The 18,594-nt window shown below is 45.9% G+C and overlaps 1 protein-coding gene across 2 annotated transcripts in view; it reads left to right on the plus strand.

Moving 5' to 3' along the window:
- Positions 1 to 18,056, plus strand: part of FTO (FTO alpha-ketoglutarate dependent dioxygenase) — a 341,005-nt gene extending 322,949 nt beyond the window's left edge. Inside the window, exon 9 of one of the 2 annotated variants that reach the window (XM_033128825.1) lies at positions 15,800 to 18,056. In XM_033128825.1, the coding sequence (XP_032984716.1) occupies positions 15,800 to 15,953 (154 nt within the window). In that variant the 3' untranslated portion in view covers positions 15,954 to 18,056. The remainder of the gene's footprint in view (positions 1 to 15,799) is intronic. The other variant, XM_033128827.1, reaches the window with a different exon arrangement.
- The last annotated feature ends 538 nt before the right edge of the window (positions 18,057 to 18,594 follow it).

Genomic DNA, 18,594 nt, shown 5'->3' on the forward strand with positions numbered 1-18,594 from the left:
GCAGGAACTTGAACCGATAGTACTTGTACACCCACGTTCATCACAGCATTATTCACAACAGCCAAAAGGTGGAAACAACCCAAGTGTCCATTAACAGACGCGTGGATAAGCAACATGCATTACAGACATACAGTGGAAGGTTATTCAGCCATTAAAAGCATGAAATTCTGACACATGCCACAACCAGGATGGACCTTGAAGATATTATGCAAAGTGAAATAAGCCAGACATGAAAAGACAAAAATCACATGATTCCACTTACATGAACAAACATGAAGAATAGGAAAATTGATGAAGACAGAAAGTAAATTAGAGGTTACTAGGTGCTGGGGGATGGGTACAGAGTTTCTGTTTGAGGTGGTGGGAAAGTACTAGAAATAGTGGGGATGGTTCAAAACACTGTGAGTGCAATCCACTGAATTGTGTACCTGACAATGTTAAAATGGCAGCTCTCATGTTATCTATTTTTTACCACACTGGAAAAAGTTAATGGAACCAGATATAGAACTTATGCATAGCATCTAAAGTTACAAGGTATCCAGCTAAGGAACTGAAAATGCTGCGGAAAACACTATTTCAGTTAACCATTGCTACAAAGCAAATCACCGCAAAATTTAGTGCATCAAAACAACCACAGTTATTATTTCTCACATCAGATTCTGGCCTGCTGTGGGTTCACTGGGGCTCAATGGGTTAGGGGGTTCTTCTGCTGGCTTCCCTGGGGGTCTTGCGTCTGACTAGTCAGGTAGCAGCTGGGACTCTGGGATTGCCCGGCCTCTCCCCCTCCAAGTGGCCTTTCCATGTGGTTGCTCCAGCATGGTATCCAAGTTCTCACAGTGAGGCTTAAGGCTCCCAAGAGCACAAAAGCGGAAGCTGCCAGGCTTTTTTAAGAAATTCACGTGTCCCCTCTCCTGCAACCTATTGTTTAAAGCAAGTGACCGGGCGGGCCAGCCAAGACTCAGTGCAGGAGTGAATGCTAGAGGTGTGGGGTCCTGTGGGGGCTAGTTACCACAAACACCGTTCCACGTGCACGAAATAAGGGAGAGCCAAATTCTCATGTAACATTGCAGGACGCCAACAGATAATATCTGAAGTTGCTAAATCAAGAAATAGCAGTGGGTGTATATTGGTTAGAGATAAAGAAGGGAACCAGCATTAGGAACAAATCCAACGGTGGGATGATCTAAGAATGGGAGACTCTTGCTTTATAAACCCTTCTGTATTATTAGATTTCAGACCTTGACTGCGCATTGTTTCAGTAACACTGTACGGGGGGTGGTTTGGAGTACGGCTCTTGGGCCCGACCACCTGGGTTCACGTCTTGGCCACGTCACTCACTGTCTCTGTGACCTTGGACAGATTACGTAGCCACTCGGTGCCTCAGTGTTCCCCTGTGGAAGCTGGGGGTAATGATTGTACCAACCTCTTCGAGTTCTTAGAATTACATGAGTAAAACGCTTGTTAGCATACCATCTGGCACGAAGTAGATCCTCAAAAAATGTTAGGGATTCACATTGATAACATTAAATAAGAAAACAATCCAAGCCCGCAAGGAACTAAGGATCCAGAGACTCTGCCGTAACGTGTTGAGTAAGTCTGTTAACGTTGCCTTTCAGTGGGGAGAGGAGTCGGGGTGGGTAATGAGATGAGATTAGCTCCTAAGAAGAGAGGTTCTGTCAAATTTCAAGTCCAGAAGAGCTAGCCATGGTTGTCACAAATTACCTTGCTGAAAAATGAGAATTCCCTCCCTTTTAGCACAGAGCTTTGGATTCTTTCCCGTTCAACCTGCTCCTTCATCCTCGTCCGCGTCTCACTATAGAGAAATAATTCACAGACTCGCTCGCTGCCTGTCTAAAGACCTTTCTCCTGGGAAAGAACTTTATAAATCATTTTAAGTTAGTGACCATAACTCCCAGGTGCTTACATGAGACCAACTGGAAAAGGACATTAACGTGGAACCAATTAAATTGCTTCTAGTCTGTATTTGCTGGCCTCCTGAACGAATCTCTCCCAGAAGGCTGTTCACGTGCTCGACTCTAGGTGAAACTGCGAAGAAGGTAAAATTGGGCTTTGGAGACCCTACCTCTTCCTCTCACCTAGGGAGGGCAGAGCTCACTCGCTTCTCTATCGCACCAGGAAGCAGCATGATGTCTCCGAGAGGTGACTTAAAATATCGTCCTCCTTAGAAGTAGTTGCATTTTAAAATGCCTTTCTTTTCACCATACATTTGGGGGAAAAAATGAATCAATGGTACACTTTCCGGCATTGGTTGGAAGCCAGAGCAAGCACTGTTTTTGGAGGGAACGCTGTCCTGGGACCTCTCCATTCGGACCACATAGGCAGGCCACTTGTTGGTGGCACTTATACATCTGACCCTGGCCTTGTAACTTACTGGTGGGTGCCTTTGGGCCCTAGGACATTTTGCAAGTCAATCTCCAGCTAGAAAGAACAATTCAAATTAGGAATGGCAAATTACCCCGGTCTTGCCGTCTCACTTGTGCTAACCTATCAACTAGGCCTGCAAAGAAAGCATAATGGACCCTCAGTAAGGTATTCCGCGCCAACTCCCAGGTGGTCTTGACTGCAGAGCTGTTCTTCCAAAAAGTGTGCATTCTAACTTAGCAGTCTGCTTAGAAGCCTGGCTCCCTGGCAGGCTAGGCATAGGGCAGGAGGTTACAGCAGCTAATCAAATCCTTGCTGTGCTGTCCTGACTCACCACCGAGCCCCGGACCGTTCCCAGCTGACCCCACTCCTGTAATGCTCAGTGAGAAGCCGAAGTTCTCCATTAGTCGGCGTGTTTTCCGGAGCTGGAAAGGTGACTTGTAGCAGGCCTCTTGTTCCCAGATTCTTCTATAATGACATTCCGCACAAGCAGATGTCGTCCTTTGATTCCTTATGACCTTCTGAATTTTGGCAAATGAGAAAGCACCTGGGATCCGCAGAGGGCCTAAGGGTGTCTTTCCTGCACAGCGACACTCTCATCTTCCACCGGCGCCCCCATCTCTAACTGGCATATGGCAAGGACACGCGCGGCCTCATTCATTTACCCCGTTGGAAAAAGCCTGCTTCCTGGGACTAGGGGGCTTCGACAGGAGGTGGCCAGTACTGGCCCATGCTTGAGTATTTACCAGACGTAACTGTGGGGCTCTGGGGCTGTCTCAGCTTGACAGATGAGAAAATGCTGCTTAAGGGCCTTCCCAAGGTCACCCCACGAGCAAACACTGGTGCTGGGAGAATGAGATCACCCCAGACAGTGAAGGAACTACCGACCCAAGCTTTCAAAGGCCTGAAGTGTGAGACTTTGCACCAGCCAGCCCGTTGGAGATGAGGGCGTACAGACTGCAAGTAATAAATAGATAATGGCTTGTCTCTCTGTGTGTTCTCCTCCGAGATGCCCAGGTGGGAAAGTTAGCCCTGTGATGATTAATGAATAAACCCACCCAGTTAGCCTGAAATTTGGAGGCCACACTGCAACCCTCAGGCAGTCTCTTTGGCACCTCGTCCTTCCTTCCTGCGGCGCCGATGGGCTTTGTCCGCTGGTGGCACCGCTCGCTGCACAGCACAAACTTCATTTGGAGAGTTTCCGAATTTGGTCTGCTTTCTATTGAAGTGCAATTTTTCAAAACTCCTTTCAAACCAAGTCATTTTAGAAGCAAACCGAGCGCTGACTCAGAGGCCTGTTCAGCCTTTCGTGGCTCTCAGCATATAGGATTACCCTTCCTCCTCCGCCTGAATCCATGGCCCCGAAAAGAAAAAGAACAGCGTAAATTGGATGTGAGTTGAGTTCCGAAGATACACATCGGGTGAACTTAGGAATGGGTAGGCTTTGGCGTTATTTCTTCTTTTCTATTCCAGCGCAAAAGGGAACAAAGCATCAAAGCCGTCAGGACGATCAGGTTCAGAGCCCGCCCTTCCTCTCGGCTCCGGGTGGGGGAAGGGTCTTAAGGGGGCTATTTTGCTTCATCAGCCGAGCCCTGTGTGTATGTTGAGCATAGACGGTTGCTCTTATCAAATGACCCAGTTCCTAGAGCAGTTGGAAGCTTTTTGCCGAGTACTGGGACACAGATGCTATCATGCTCCTGCCGAAACCCTCCACGACTTTCCCATCTTAGAAGAAAATCAGTCTGTACAGTGACTTCCAAGGCCCTGGCCCTCTCTGACCCCATCTCCTCCCTCCCTTGTCACCGTCCTTCAGCCACAGTGGCCTCCTTGATGTCTCTTGACCAGTAGGTGACTCAGGTGATTCCTTCTCACGTAACACACCTGCCCCCAGGCACATGCCTGAGCCTCATGCCTGCCTCTCCACGCGCTCTCTGCTCTTAGTGGGCTCCCCGTTGACTTGCCCAGAGTATCGGCTCTAGCAGAAATTACCCGCGTATCTACTTGCTTACATGGTGTGGCCGAGAATACTAGTTTCTCATCCTGTCCCCATTCTTTCCTTCTTCCTTAGTATAGACTCTCAGTTTTGACAGGTGACCTCAAGGGTGGCAGCCGTCTGCTAAGGATGGCAGAGCAAGAAAGTAGATGGAGGAGCCTGCGTCCAGGATGTCTGTGGACTGCTGTCATGTGACCTCCTTCAACTTCTTTAATGGGAAAGAAAAATAAACTTCCATCTTTAGCTACATTACTTCTAGTCCCTCTTGCCAGCAGCTAAATGCAGTTTATAGCTAATACTCGTGTATTATCTGTCCTTCCCACCAGAATGTAACCTCCATGAAACCTGGAACTTTGTCTAATTCACCACGGTATCTCTAGATCTTAGTACCTAAGCAATATTTGTTGAATGAATGAATGGATAAATGAACACACATACATACACCCTTCTGCCCAAGTCCTTGGGTTATCAGTAGGCAGCTCTTGGTAAGCCACGTTGAGTTGTCATCCTTCTTGATCACCGAACCCAGTAACCCATATATTTTACGTGGGTCAAAGCAATTTTGATTTCTAAATGTTAGCTGCAGAAATGGTGTCATTCAGTTCCTGGGGGTATAAAATGCAGATTTGCTGTGGATTTGACCGTAGGGCGTTTCTGACATCGTTGGAGTTCAGATGGCTTGTTAGCACTGAGCAGTCTCGATGCTGCCGTAGCTTAGACTTCTGGCCCTTCTGCAGAAGAGCTGCACCAAAAAAGAATTATGCATCTATGATAGAACATGCAAATGGAACAGTTTATTATCTCAAATCTTGCAATGAAATGGCAGCTTTTCGCAAACCCATAGATTCTTTGACCTGGTGGCATCTGTGAGACCCATGTCTTATCTCTGAGGGGATTAGAACTTGCCTGCAAAAATAGTTTTTGAATCAGAGTAACAGTGACTGGTAGTACTTTCACTTCTACCAACAGCGGAAGCACAGTGTGGTATAAAGGTGGCGGATTAGCGAGGGACCCAGGTTCCAGTCCCAGTGAATGACTTACTGGTCATGTGACCTGGCGCACGGCCTCCACTTCCTCATCTCCCAAAAGGAGATAACACCTCTCTTTCCTACTCTAGCCGTGAGGGTCATGTGAGATAAGGTATGTAGAGGTAAGCTGTAATGTTTATATATAAAACCTCAATTTTTTAGAGATCTGAAGAACCTTAGGGATTGTCTAACCCCACCCTTCATTTTACAGATCTGAGTATCAATGGCCAGAAAGTCAAGGTTTTGCCCAAGGTTACAGGATAAGGGCTTGGCAGGGCTGCGTGTTGAATTTCCAGACCACTGTTCTTCCTACTGTACCATCCTCCGGGTCAGCGGCTGTTCACAATATCATTACTATTCCTACTTCGTGCCTTGTACTTCTACTGTTGTTATACAGTTGGTTATGTCACAGGGAAATGACTTCTGTTTTGAGGAGGTGCAGTTCAGATGCAAGTTGCTTTCAGTCGTTTGTGCATTCCGCTGAACTTATTGTGGCTACAGTGTGCCAAACTCTGCGCTAGGCTTAGAGGACACAGACAGAAATCCTTGCCTTCAGGGAACTTATCTTACACACACACACACACACACACACACACACCAAAGGGTGTCAAGTGTTGTGGAGAGAAATAGGGAAAGAAGGTGGGGAGCGCTGGGCTTGGAGAAGGATGGGGGAGCGGAGCTGCTGTCTTAAGGAAGCCCTCACAGGTTTGGTTATGTTTAACCGGTGACCTGAAGACAGGGGAGCAAGCCACATGGATGTATTAGGGGAAGAGGTTTCAAGGTCAAAGAAACAGCAGATGCCAATACGTGGAGAGCGGGCTTAGCCTGTTCAAAGAAGAGCAGATAAGTCCACACGACTGGAACAAAGTGAACCGTGGGACAAGTGGAAGGAGAGAAGGTCAGAGAAGCAGAGGTGGAAAGGGCAGATCACGCAGGGGCTTGTGGACCGTTGTCAGAATTTTGACTTTTACTCAGCTGTTAAATCAGTGCACAGCATAAATTCATCAGAAGACCGGTATGTCCTGGGTAAACTGGTGTTTTATTTTGGCCCGTCATTTTCTCTCGAATTCTGAATTTGGACTGCCCCACGCTGTGGGTGTTGGGCTCCACTAAGTTTCCCACCGTAAGTGCTCTTGACTTGTTAGTGAAGGTTCTTAAAGAAGAGAAGAGAAACAGAGGCCCAGCAACCTCATGCTCTGGATAAGGTTAAAATAAACTTGGGAGTTATTTCTTGGCATCCAGAAACCAATTAAACAGGGTGCCCGGAAGTATTTCTAAAAACAGCAGTACAGGGGAAATAGACTGACAGGTAAGCAGATGGGGGAACCATCAACTCAAATTTATTTCACAGCTTACAACTCAAATGAGCATTCCGAAGTCAGAACAGCTGGCCTTTTGTTCTGTAAGCCGTTGTCCTTTGCTGTGCTCATCTCTCAGGAGTATGAGTGGATTACACGCCACTGGCCGTCTGTCTGTCAGTCTTTGACTTTGCAGGGAAAATCCTTTGTAGAAAACAGGCTCTTGATGGTAATCAGATTTCTCTGTAATGTCTGCTTCTTCTGTGGGTCATGAAGTCTCTAGATTCTGGAAATCAATGACCTTAGCCTTTTAGCTTTCGTTTTCATAACTGTTCATTACCTTTGTGACTGCTATTATCTGATTTGGAGTAAATGGAATTTAACCAAATAGTCCAAAAGCAAAATTTTCAGATTTTCCAGAAGAAACTTTAAAAAAAAAAAAATGTTATATAGTGCGTCCGAAAAATCACAGCTGCCTTGAATTTCTGATCGTTACTTATTCCGGAATCCTTCTGAAGTTTGAGACTGTCTCATGCAAACTTTACTTAAGTTTCAAGCAACAGGGAAGTCATGAAATTTGGAAAGGGTTATCTTTTGTCAATCATGGTCCTTTGTGGGGTACTGTGCTGACAGAGGACAGCGGACAGACCGTCTTCTGTGGCTGAAAGGAGGGCTCGATATTACCTGGCGGGGATTTTGTTCCAATAATTGCATCAAATTGGACCTTCTGCCGTGTTGCAGGTAAAGCATTAATATCACCCATTAAGTCACACGCCCGTATGCCTGCCCTCCCAATGGCAGAGTCACTGGCAGAATATATTTTCTTCCAAAGTGTTTGTTTTCATTGTTGCCCTTTAAAAATAATGAGTTCATTCTATTCCCTTGCAAGGAAAGTTACTCTAGACTGCTTTGAAATTGTAGATCTTTTGTTGCACACATTTCTGCAGTGGTTCCATAGCTTTGTGTGCTGGGGAACCCAACCCGGCCTCTCTTAAAGCTCCTAACCAAGCTGCCTCAGACGTGATACATATAATCGTCCAGCCTATTTGACCTTTATATTGTTACCATTGGCCAGGTAGAAGTCATGCAAGTTTCAGGTGACCCTATCATGTGACCGGAGATCAAAGGTCAGCAGCTCCTAAATGTTCAGCTGTCAAGGTAGCCCATTCATCACTATCATTATGTAACTGACAAGCCGACAAATGAACCTGGGGATAAAATGGTTCTCCACCCTCCACCTCCTGGGTTTACCCAGCGGTGGGCCAAGCAGTCTCACATATTAAGTGGTTCCACGAGCCTGTCGGAGTCCCTGAAGTAGGGAGAAGGATTCCAGAAGCCCCGGTTGCATAAGTCGGGAGGCCGGGAAACCCTCATCAAAGGAAATTTCTTCTTGGAACCCCACGCTGGAACTCTAAATGTCCTCTTTCATTAAACAAAATACATTGAAAGCCCATGATATTCATGGTTATAGGGCTATGTAGCATATTAATGTTGTATTTCAGAGAAATTATAGGTAGTATTGGTGCTGAGGGGAAGAACTGGGAACTATGAAAATGACTGTTGATGTAGAAAATGCCTTTTGGGTTCCAAACAAATGTGAAGAACACAGCCATTTCCAACAGTGGGGCTTTGCCTGTACGTTTCCCGTCTCCTCCCAGTGAGAACAGTATGACCCACAGTGGGTACTCCACAAATATGCTAACGATCGACTAAGGAAAAGCATTTGGGGGATATTTGGTTTTTACAGCACTAACCAGCTCTCATAATAGGTTTCTCACTTCTTCCCTGAAGTGTGAGCTCCAAAAGTAGATTCTTCTGTAATTAGAAGTTAGTCAAGCCTTGCTTTTCAAATGGCCATGATGGAAAAATAGTACCTGCTAAAAAGGTATATTGATCCAAGTGGAAAAAAAAAAAAAGAGAGAGAGAGAGAGCAGCTGACCCCATGGGCCGAGGTTTGGCTTTTCCTCACTCTGGGTGTTGATGTAGCTGATTTGGAGACATCAGCATGTGATACAGAGGCAAGAGGTTAAAAGCCTTTCAAAGAGAAACTGAATGTGTCTTTTTGTGGAAACTCATTTAGGAATTGGTTTTGCTTAGTGGTTCTGCAGTGGGTAAACTGAGTTATACAAATTTAACAAGCTGACGTCATAAAGCCACCTTCGTCAAATTCAAGCCTTGTGACAGATAGGACAGGGCACTGTTTATTTGCGAAGTTGTCCACAGCACCCTGATGGCAGTACCAAAAAGTCCAAGAAGACAAGTTATAAATCCATTAACTCACCCTTTTCAAAGGATTTAGAGTATCAAGAGTAAGATTATTATAAACTGGACTGCATACTCTTCTCACCACTGACTAAGACAGATTATTTGGAGCAAAGCACAGTGAACCTATTAAAAAAAAAAAAAAACTACAATAGGACAGCCTCTTACTCGGGTAGATTTCAAATGTGATGGTTAAGGTAGACACCATGGAAAGTCAGATCTACACCTAAAAATCCCTGACATTGTACATTGTACTGCCTGGGACTTAGGTACCATGTTTGTGAGAAAATACTTATCTTTAAACATTAGAATCACTCTGCGTGCCCAGATGCTGTGACTCTCATGGGCCTAGAGAGACTGAGGAGAATGGGGGACATTTGGTCCACCCGTGGGGGTGGGCTCATGCTCCCTCCTGACTTAAGGCCATCGAAGAGATTGTTACCCCTTTATTTTGTTACTTCCCGCCTTTTCCATTGTGATCCTGGCCATTGGGTTTTGCAGGTTAAACGTGCATTTGATGTGATGCCATACCAGTGTTTTCTGTGTGAGTGCGTTCTCACTGGCACATTCCCTGACAGACTCCTGTCTAACACGGGACAGAATGACTGTCAACTCTTCATGGTCAATTAAAATTCTAGAGAAAAACCCAGACTTGAAGAAGATTGAGGTTTTTCAGTCATTGGATATTTTCTGAGGAAGTTGTTAGTCTAAATCGGTCGAGTCTTTAGATGTGTGACTTTGTTCATTTTTATTTATGAGTACTACAGGTATCTCTGGCCAACGTTGTGTGATCAGCTGTTTTAAAAATAAGACCTGTATCACACAGGAAAAGGGACAGTGAGGCATAATTACACATATGTGTGGTACTTTACATGTTTTAAAGGGCTTTTATATACATTATTTGATTTTATCTTCACATAACCCACAAAGCAGAGAAGCTTGTGACAGTTAAGGAAACTAAGCAGTTGAGAGGATTTTCCCAAGGTCATCCCAGAAATATAATTAGTTATAGTTTATGGCCTTAAAAGATGAACATGTATCTTTTATTCCTGTAGCCTGTAGATTCTTATACGATAAGCACCTCAAAACCATTGGAATGAAAAGAAGAAAAAGTTTTGTCAGTCATTTGCCATAACAGTCCTTCCAGAAATGTGGGGGAGGGAACTGTTTTCCTCCTTTTTTTCCCCTTGAATTGGTTTGGAATCCCCTCAGTATCTAAATTGGGCAAGAAGAGCTAAGTAGTCAGAGGACAGGGTCCAGTTTAGTCCAAATGGAAATCCATGGAATAGATGAAATGTAGTGGAAAGGGCCGCCAGCCCGATGTCCGGGTCTGGCCTGGCCCTGACCCTCCACCAACACTGGAATGACCTTGAGTAAGGCAGCCCTCCGTCTACATGGGGATCACATAGCTACCCCTCCATCCCTCTCAGGTTATTGTGACAGTGGAATAAACCAGTGCTGTGTATGAAGGTTCTTGGAGGTGTCTAAACAGTGTACAAAACGTAATTGGCCTTTTAATCAGGAGTTGCTCTCTTCTTTCCCATGAAAGAATTCTTTTAGGAGTTCATTTTTCTTGTCTCCGCAATGGCCTGTGCTTGGCGATATTTCTCCATCGAGTTCTAGTTTTTTGTACTTCTTTTTAAGCTTGTTTATCCTCATGAATCTTTTTAGCAAGAAGCATTTCTCCTGAACTCTTTCTCTATCATTTCAGCAAGAGTAATGGAAATGTTACCTGTCCTTCTTTATTTGTTACAAAATTTAGGGACAAGGAAGAAGACCGTCTATGTTTTCTTAAAATCAATGGCCAGCACATTACTGTAAAACCTATTGATTAAAAACACCAAGTATAATGTTAGTCATTTAGTCTGTGAAGTGATGCAATAAGTGAAGAAATTTCTCCTTTGACTTTTGCATTAACCTTTTATTGACGGCTTGCATACCCATAATTAACACACACTTTAGCTAAAGTGGTTAATTTTAGCATGGTGACCAGTGTCCGCTAATGTAGCTGCAATCCTGGTCGCCCTGGGGGACATCAGTGGGCAGTGGGCCCCACATGAGTTACACCTGTGGGGGGAGCAGGGGGGACCTCCTCACAGTCTGCTGACAGGCCAGCCCATATGCCACCTTTCAGTTGCTTCCTGTTATGTCACCAGATCATTCAGGGAGAACCATTCCTAAGGAGCAGGAGTTTGGGGGAGGGTAGGTTATAGAGAGTTCTTCAAACTGAAATAATGTGAATTTGGGAGGGAGAGAGATGAAGTATATAGTATTTTCCTTTGCCCCTTTGCAGTGCTCCCTGAAAGGAGCAGGGGTTTCTAAGTAGATCCAAGTTTATTTGTCAACCCAAAGCATTAAAAGTAGGATTTTTCCTGAGGATAGGGGTACAGGGGACAATGTTGAAGGGGGAAACTGTACCTTTCATACTGTTTCGCAGGATTCCAAATAATCTGCTATCCTCAGAAACACAGAATTTAGGGAAAAATTTTTTTTAACTTCCTTTAAAACGATTATCCAGCTCTGGTCATTAAAACTGGCTTATTTTTATGCAAAGGCCGGTGCGGATGACACTAGCCCTCCCTTGTTTCCTGGGTAGAAATTTGTCCCAAATAGGAATATCAATTGAACGAAAAAATTGGGCTCTGTACACACGGCAGTGCGTCAGCAGCAGCATGTTGTTTGGGAGAGAGGAGCATCCATCCCCACATGGCGGGCAGGGGCCGTGGAGTGAATGTTGTAACAGGAGGGAAGTCCTGATAGGTGAGACCCGTGGCCAGCACATCACCAGACTCCTTGGGGTGCAAGTGACAGAAAAACCTCACTCAGACTCAAAGAGCTCATGGACCTAAAAAGTCTAAGCATGCCTAGCTTCAGGTGAGGCTTGATCCAGCTACTCAAGCTGTATCTCCCAGGACCCAGCCCCCTGTTACCTGGTAGCAACATGACTATGGCCGTTCCAGATCGCACGTCCTAATAGTTCATAGACCAAGAGATTAGAAACTCTTTTCCCTTAGCTCCCATACCAGTCCTCTGATTTTTATTCTCTGACTCTTGCCCCAGATGGGGTCATGTGCCTTCCCCTAAACCGCTGCCCGAGGCTGAGGGCGTGGGATGTGCCAATTTGCTCTCCCCTGGCTGTAGAGGGGGGGCCAGTCCCACCCAGCCACGTGGCTAAGCCAGCGTGGGGAAGATGGCTTCCCCAGGAAGAGTAGAATCCTTTTTGTAGGAAAGGTGGGAATATACACGAGGCGAATAATGTCCACCAGTCAATATTCCTAACATTTCGTAAGAGAATGTACTCCCCTACCCCTGTATTTTGCAAGGGACTAATAGAATAAGAAACAATCCAACTGTATTTCCTATAAATGCCCAGTCATTCTGGATTGTTCTGAAACAGCCACCACTTGCAACAGCTCCTTTTATTAACTCTAGGTCTTCAGGAACACCTGCTAAGTCTTTCTGAATCTGAGCACTTTAGCCTGTCAGGGAATGTTGTAGCAGCTTGAATACATAAGCCTCAGCGTCCGGGAATGTCACACTGTGATAGGATTCAGCCACAGGCTCAATTTGATTCAAGGCAGAAAGAGCGGCTTCTGTATCTACAGCACTTCCCCAAAAGGAGCCAGCCCAGCGGCCACCCACTCAGTTTGTGTGAAGGGAGGGGATTGCCACAGGGACAGCAGGTGTCCCTCTTTGGCGTCTCTCTTATCGTCACTGGTACTTGCAGTAGAAGTAACGACAGCGGTAATGGTATTTCATAATTATCGAGTGCTAGGTGCCAGGCGGTGTTCTAAGCACTTCACATGTATTCATTCATTCAACTTTCACAACAACCCCATTCAGGGACTGTCATCGTCACCGTCCCCACTTGACGGACAAGAAACTGAGGCTCGAGGAGGGCGAGAACCCTACCCAAGATGTCGCGCCTCAAAGAAGCAGTGGCTCCAAGTGTGCGGAGAACAGTCTTAGCCCCCTTAATCACGATGCCTCCGTCTCCCGGCTTCCCCAGCTTAGGAAACTGAGATGGAAGAGAGGTAAACTGAGCAATGGGGCAAGACAGGTGAAAGCCCCAAAGGGGCGAGGCCTTCACGTAATTCTCAGTCCTGGCTTTTTCAATTCCACAGTCTGGCCTGAAGTTGAATCAGACAATATCATTTGAGTTGGGGGTGATTGTCCTTTCTCAGAAGTAAATACATCACCTCGAACACGAGCCCTGTGCTGGGCCCAACCACTACCATTTGGAAATGGGCAAGGCGCGCTGGGCCCTGATGAAGAGCTTTAAGGTGACCTTGAAAGATCTCAATGAAGGCCCCGACGAAACCTGGTCAGGTTCTACCTCTAGCTCCACGGTTAATAGTGACTACACACAACTCCTAGCCCCTTGGGGCCTGCATGAAAAGGAGAGGGTCTCACACCAACCAGTCCTTTGATGAGAAGAACAATAGCAGAAAAATCATGGAGCGTCTTCTTCCCACGCCACCCCCCAAAAAACACTTAGTGGGCTGAGGCAGCTTGTACAACATGCCTCCGCAAGTCTCTGCAGCAGGTTGTGATGTTTTTAATACTTTCTCGGAATGAGGAGGCAAAACCCACTTGACAGGTGAAAAAGCATCTCTATTGACTTTCGACAAACCCTACAATATTCTGGCTGGATGGACACTTAACACAGCCCTTTAATCTGCCAGCCAGGATAATGTGCGCACACGTACTTTCTCCTCTGTGAGATCGAAAGGCTCACTTTGGAGTAACTTTTCCTACCTTGCAACTTGACCATCGCTCGGTGATTCTGAGGCAGAGAAGAAAGCACAGTTTAAAAAGCTTCGCGGAGTTCCTTTGTAATTAGTCTAGTCGCGGCTTCCTTTGAATATTAGTTTCCCCCAAGACTGTCTCTAGAAGTACAGAGACACACCCTCAGAACCAGGACGGCAAGCAGCAGCCTCAAACACCTATTGTTAAGGAGTCTGCAGAACATCCCCTCTGCTCTTCAGTGGGGCTTATCAGTGCAAACAGTTTAATATTTATGCTAAGAGGATTGTCAAAAGCAGCTTCTGTTGCTTTAATTCTTGTTTTAAATAAATAATGAGAACATTTAAACACATTACTCTTCTTGGGGCCCTGAGGTCAGCTAATCTTATTATTTATGAAGTGATGTGCTGCATAATAGTACTTTAGTGCATGTTAACAGACGCTATTATCAGGGCCTGATGTGGAGAGCTCAAGATATATTGGAGTGTTCTGTGTAATGTGCGATGGATTGAGTGCATAGGATGCCGGTATAGCAATTACCCACGGGAGAAAATAGGTGTTCGGTTGAAGTATGTTTTCCTGGGGGGATCCCCTCTCCATTAATAATTCCCCAGAGAAGGTGATGTCTTCGAGTTAGGAACCTTCTCTACCATCAGGCTTGGCCATAGGGCCGGGATGTTCCCTTTGTGATCTTTTCGTAGTTAGTACCGCACAGAAGACAAATAGTGGTATGACCACTTCTTAGTTGATTTAGAGAACAATGCAGAGAAGGGGAGCAAGTGGTGGGGAGGAACCCATGCAACTCTTGGTAGACCATCCCCAACTTACGAGGGTTCTACTTCTGATTTCTAGACTTTCCAATGGTGCAAAAGCGATATGCATTAAAAAAATCACTACCTGAGCTATTCAACACTTTGTTATAAAATAGGCTTTGTGAGAGATGATTTTGCCCCCTCTGTAGGCTCATGTAAGTGTTCTGAGCACATTTAGGGTAGGATAGGCTGAGCTATGCTGTTTGATAGGTTAAGTGTATCAAATGCATTTTCTTTCGACTTATGGTATCTTCCGCGTATGACGGGTTTAACAGGATGTAACCCATTGTAAGTCGAGGAGTGTCTGTATTTCTATTCTGTGCACACACTTTCACCACCATGTGCTCCAAGAGAGTAGAGAAATTGTCCATTCTTTATTGCAATTTGTGTTTCCTTCTCCCTGGTCCCTTTTTTTTTTCCCCCCAGATAAATAAAGCTAAAGCCACTAATCTTTGCCAGACCAATTTTAAATAAGCTGGTCTCTCTGAGAGGTAGATGCCTGCCAAGGTGTGATGGTGTGGTCCCAACTTTTTTCCTACAAGGCTATGATTTAGTTGCACATGATAATTAATTTTCTCTACTATTGATGAATAATCCATTTAATAAAAACCGTGATTTAAGTGTTTTCCTTCGGGAGTAAGTCTTGCTAGCCTCTTAATTTAATTCTGTGGAAGTTTTCCCCACCTATTCATCAGTGGAAAGGATTATTAACCTCTATTTGCATATATCCTTATAAATCGGTCTCTCCTTGAGTGCCTTTTTCTGAGCACAGCAAGCTGGGACCCTTGTAAATCTCCAGGATCTCCGGAGTCAATCCTGGTCTGTAATATTGTTTAATCTATTCTTGGACGTTTTAATGCAGTAAATTCAATTTAATCTTTCCCAGTAATCTAGTAATACATTGAAATCCCACAAACATTTAAATCTGATAATGGCTTAATCACACACTTTAAATAACAGTTGAGATAATGAAAAAATAATTCACCATTTTAAAGGCAGAGTAACTGAGTTTCCCTGATGATTGGCTTCTACGAAACCACTAGAGATAACACAAATCTGGGAATTGGGGGGAAAAAAAAAGTTCCCATGCCATAAAGAACAATTTTTCCTTATTACAAACACCTGCTTTCTGCCTTCAAGCTCATTCTTCCATTTCGTCACCACCACCACAAAGGACTGTCTTTGGAGCATTTGGCAGTGTCGCTTCAAGTTGCCCTTGAGTTTGGGTCTTCCAGGAATTTCCTCCCATGGATGAATTACCTGTTTTTACTCTTCCAGATGCCAGTCCCGAATTGCCCGAACTTTACCCGCGGATCAGAAGCCAGAGTGTCGGCCCTATTGGGAAAAGGATGACCCTTCGATGCCTCTGCCCTTTGACCTCACAGACATCGTTTCAGAACTCAGAGGTCTGCTTCTGGAAGCAAAAGCCTAGAAGGAGCTCCCGTCTCAGGTGGAGGAGGAAAAAGAGATTGTTGGCTTCTCTCCTCCATCCTTGCCATGGGGTCTGGCAAGAGCAGCGTGGGTAGACACTTTTAGATTGTAGGACCTGGGTCCCAGTGAGAAACAGCTAGGGAATGGAGCCCATGAATATTAAAATGTTTTAAAATGACATGGTGTTACAATCTGATTTAGTATGAAACAAGATCCTCCCCTCCCCCCAAAAAAATTATCCCCCACTTGGATTTTTAATGTGAGCCATTCAGCTCCCAAGGGCCAAGGTAGAGGACGAGGGGAGCCCCGCGTGTGGCAGAGCCTAAGCTACTTTCCTCCTTCTCGAGCCTTTTCGGGGACTCAAGAGTGGATGACTGATGTCATCTGGGTGAAGACAGACTTAGAGACGTTCATCCCAATTTCTCACCACACCCTTCAGAGGCTGTACTGTTCATTATAGCAGCCGCTAGCTTCCTGCGGCTTCTCAAATTTAAATTCCACTTTAATCGTAATTAAAAATTTAGTTTCTCCATTGCACTGGCCACATTTCAAGTGCCTAATGGCCATTGTGGAAAGTCCTAGCGGACTATACTTCTACACAGAGTTTGAGGGCAGGAGATTCTCCCTTTCACTTCTGTCCCCATAGGCAGAATAAATTAAAAGAGGAACGACTCACGGAAGCCTCTTCCCCTTCTCTGAGAACGACCTAAGTAAAAGCCTGACTTATGAGTCCTGTCCTCTGCACACAGGAATGGAGAAGTGTTGAAAATAAAAAGTTAAAGTTGCCCTCCTATCTTCAGGATGTTTCCCTGATCGAATGGAAGACACACAGCCCTGTGGACCCTGCTTCCTGGATTAAGCCAGCATAATATTTTTTTTTTCCCTAGAATTCCCCCATTCGCACGTAATGACAGGTGAGATTGAAGTTTGAAGAACCCCAGTGCCCCATCCTGCTGACACTGGAGCGTTGGAGAGACGGTGCAGAGCAGAGGTTAAAACCTGGCTCTGGCTTTAGAGTGCCTGGATCAGAAGTCCCACTAGCTTTGTGACCTTTGGCATGTCACTGTGCCTGGGTTTCCTCATCTGTGTCATGGGAATACTGAAGGCACCAACCCACAAGGTCTAACCGCAGACTTGTTAGAACAATGTCTGACACGTAGTTGGATACCCAATAAATATTAGAATTATTATGTGTCAGTGAGCTGACATGATGTAGACATTTTCCCCTCCCTTCCTCAATCCTTGTGCCAGTGTTGTGATGCCGTGCACACGTCCCTCCCTTTCGGGCCTGGCTCCTGCCCTTCAGTGACTCCAGGAATGGGGAGAATAGTTTGCCCCTTCCCCCAGCCCTCTGCCTTCTTCCATAATTGCAGTAGTTTGAAAGTGAAGAAGACCTCTGGCCCGTTGAGAGGGGCACTGAAGACCAAAGCTCTCCTGCCTTCTGAATCTCGCTGGTTCTCGATACACGTTCATTCAGAGCAGCCAGGGTCTCATCACGTTGAGACTCGTCCTCTGACACCGTGGGTGAATTCCTGATGTCCCTGAGCCTCCACGTCCTCATCAGTAGAGGGGATGAGGCGAGCCTTGCAGGGTTGTTCTCGCTCAGATGAAATCACTTAGGTGAGGAGTACACGGCACAGAGAAGTCACAGACTGGACACCCTTGGGGCCATGTAGCCTCATGTGTGATTTGGTCCCATGATGTTTGTTCTTTGTTATATTTTATTAGGTGCCAATATTTAAAAGTCGGGCGATTTTTTATAAAAACGTGTGCAGTCACTTCAGAATTCAGAACATCGGGCAGCCCTCGGCCTCCGTCCCAGCAGGGGCGACGAGCTAAGTACCCTGTCGCGCTCAGGCGGGGCCGTGAACCGCTCGTGGCCCCTGTCGCTCCCTCGTGCCATTTATTGTCAACCCAACCTCCTGCACCCCTTCGTGTCAGCACTCCAGACCTGCTTGCTTAGCCCCTTCGGTAGAAATCAACAATAATGTTTAGTGCTTACCCCAATATATGTGTATTACTGTCGCCGTCTTCAGAGACTGCTTGTGCTAATGTGCCGTGTACATCAAAACAGTCATAAACAATAAAAACATTAGAGGGACGAGATGCGGAACCAAGAGAGGTCCTTGCGCCTTTCTCCTTGCACACCAGTGGGTGGGCCTCCTTCCTTGGCCTGGGTGGGGCCAGGTAGAGCTCAGTTCTCAAAGTCCTCTAGGTGGGGCCAGGTGATGACAGCCAGGGCTGGAGATGTCACCCTCCACAGTGAATCCAAATGGGGAGGTCCACGTTTTCTCGGAAGAAATGCTGGCTTTCCGTGAGCAATGGCTTTCCATGTGTTTGAAGATTACATATGCTCCCCCAGGAGGTTTCCAGTGCATAGAAGGAGGGGAGGCCAGAGGTGATAAAAAGGGGGGTGCTGGGGACACCGACCAGTAACTCATTCCCTGCAGGGCCACAGGAAAGCCTGTTTCTCCCCCGTGAACTAGTGAGGGACTGTCCGGGTTGGCGTGTGGCTGAGGAGCAGGAAGCCTTGTCCCCCGACAGACCACCTGAGTCTGTGGTCCTACCTGCTCCCTGCAGGTGTCCCTGTCTCAGCTGTCTTGAGGAAAGTGATCTGAGCGAGCCCTCCATCCCACAGAGCT

The sequence above is a fragment of the Rhinolophus ferrumequinum genome, chromosome 15 (genome assembly GCF_004115265.2).
Source record: "Rhinolophus ferrumequinum isolate MPI-CBG mRhiFer1 chromosome 15, mRhiFer1_v1.p, whole genome shotgun sequence".
Classification (NCBI taxonomy): domain Eukaryota; kingdom Metazoa; phylum Chordata; class Mammalia; order Chiroptera; family Rhinolophidae; genus Rhinolophus; species Rhinolophus ferrumequinum.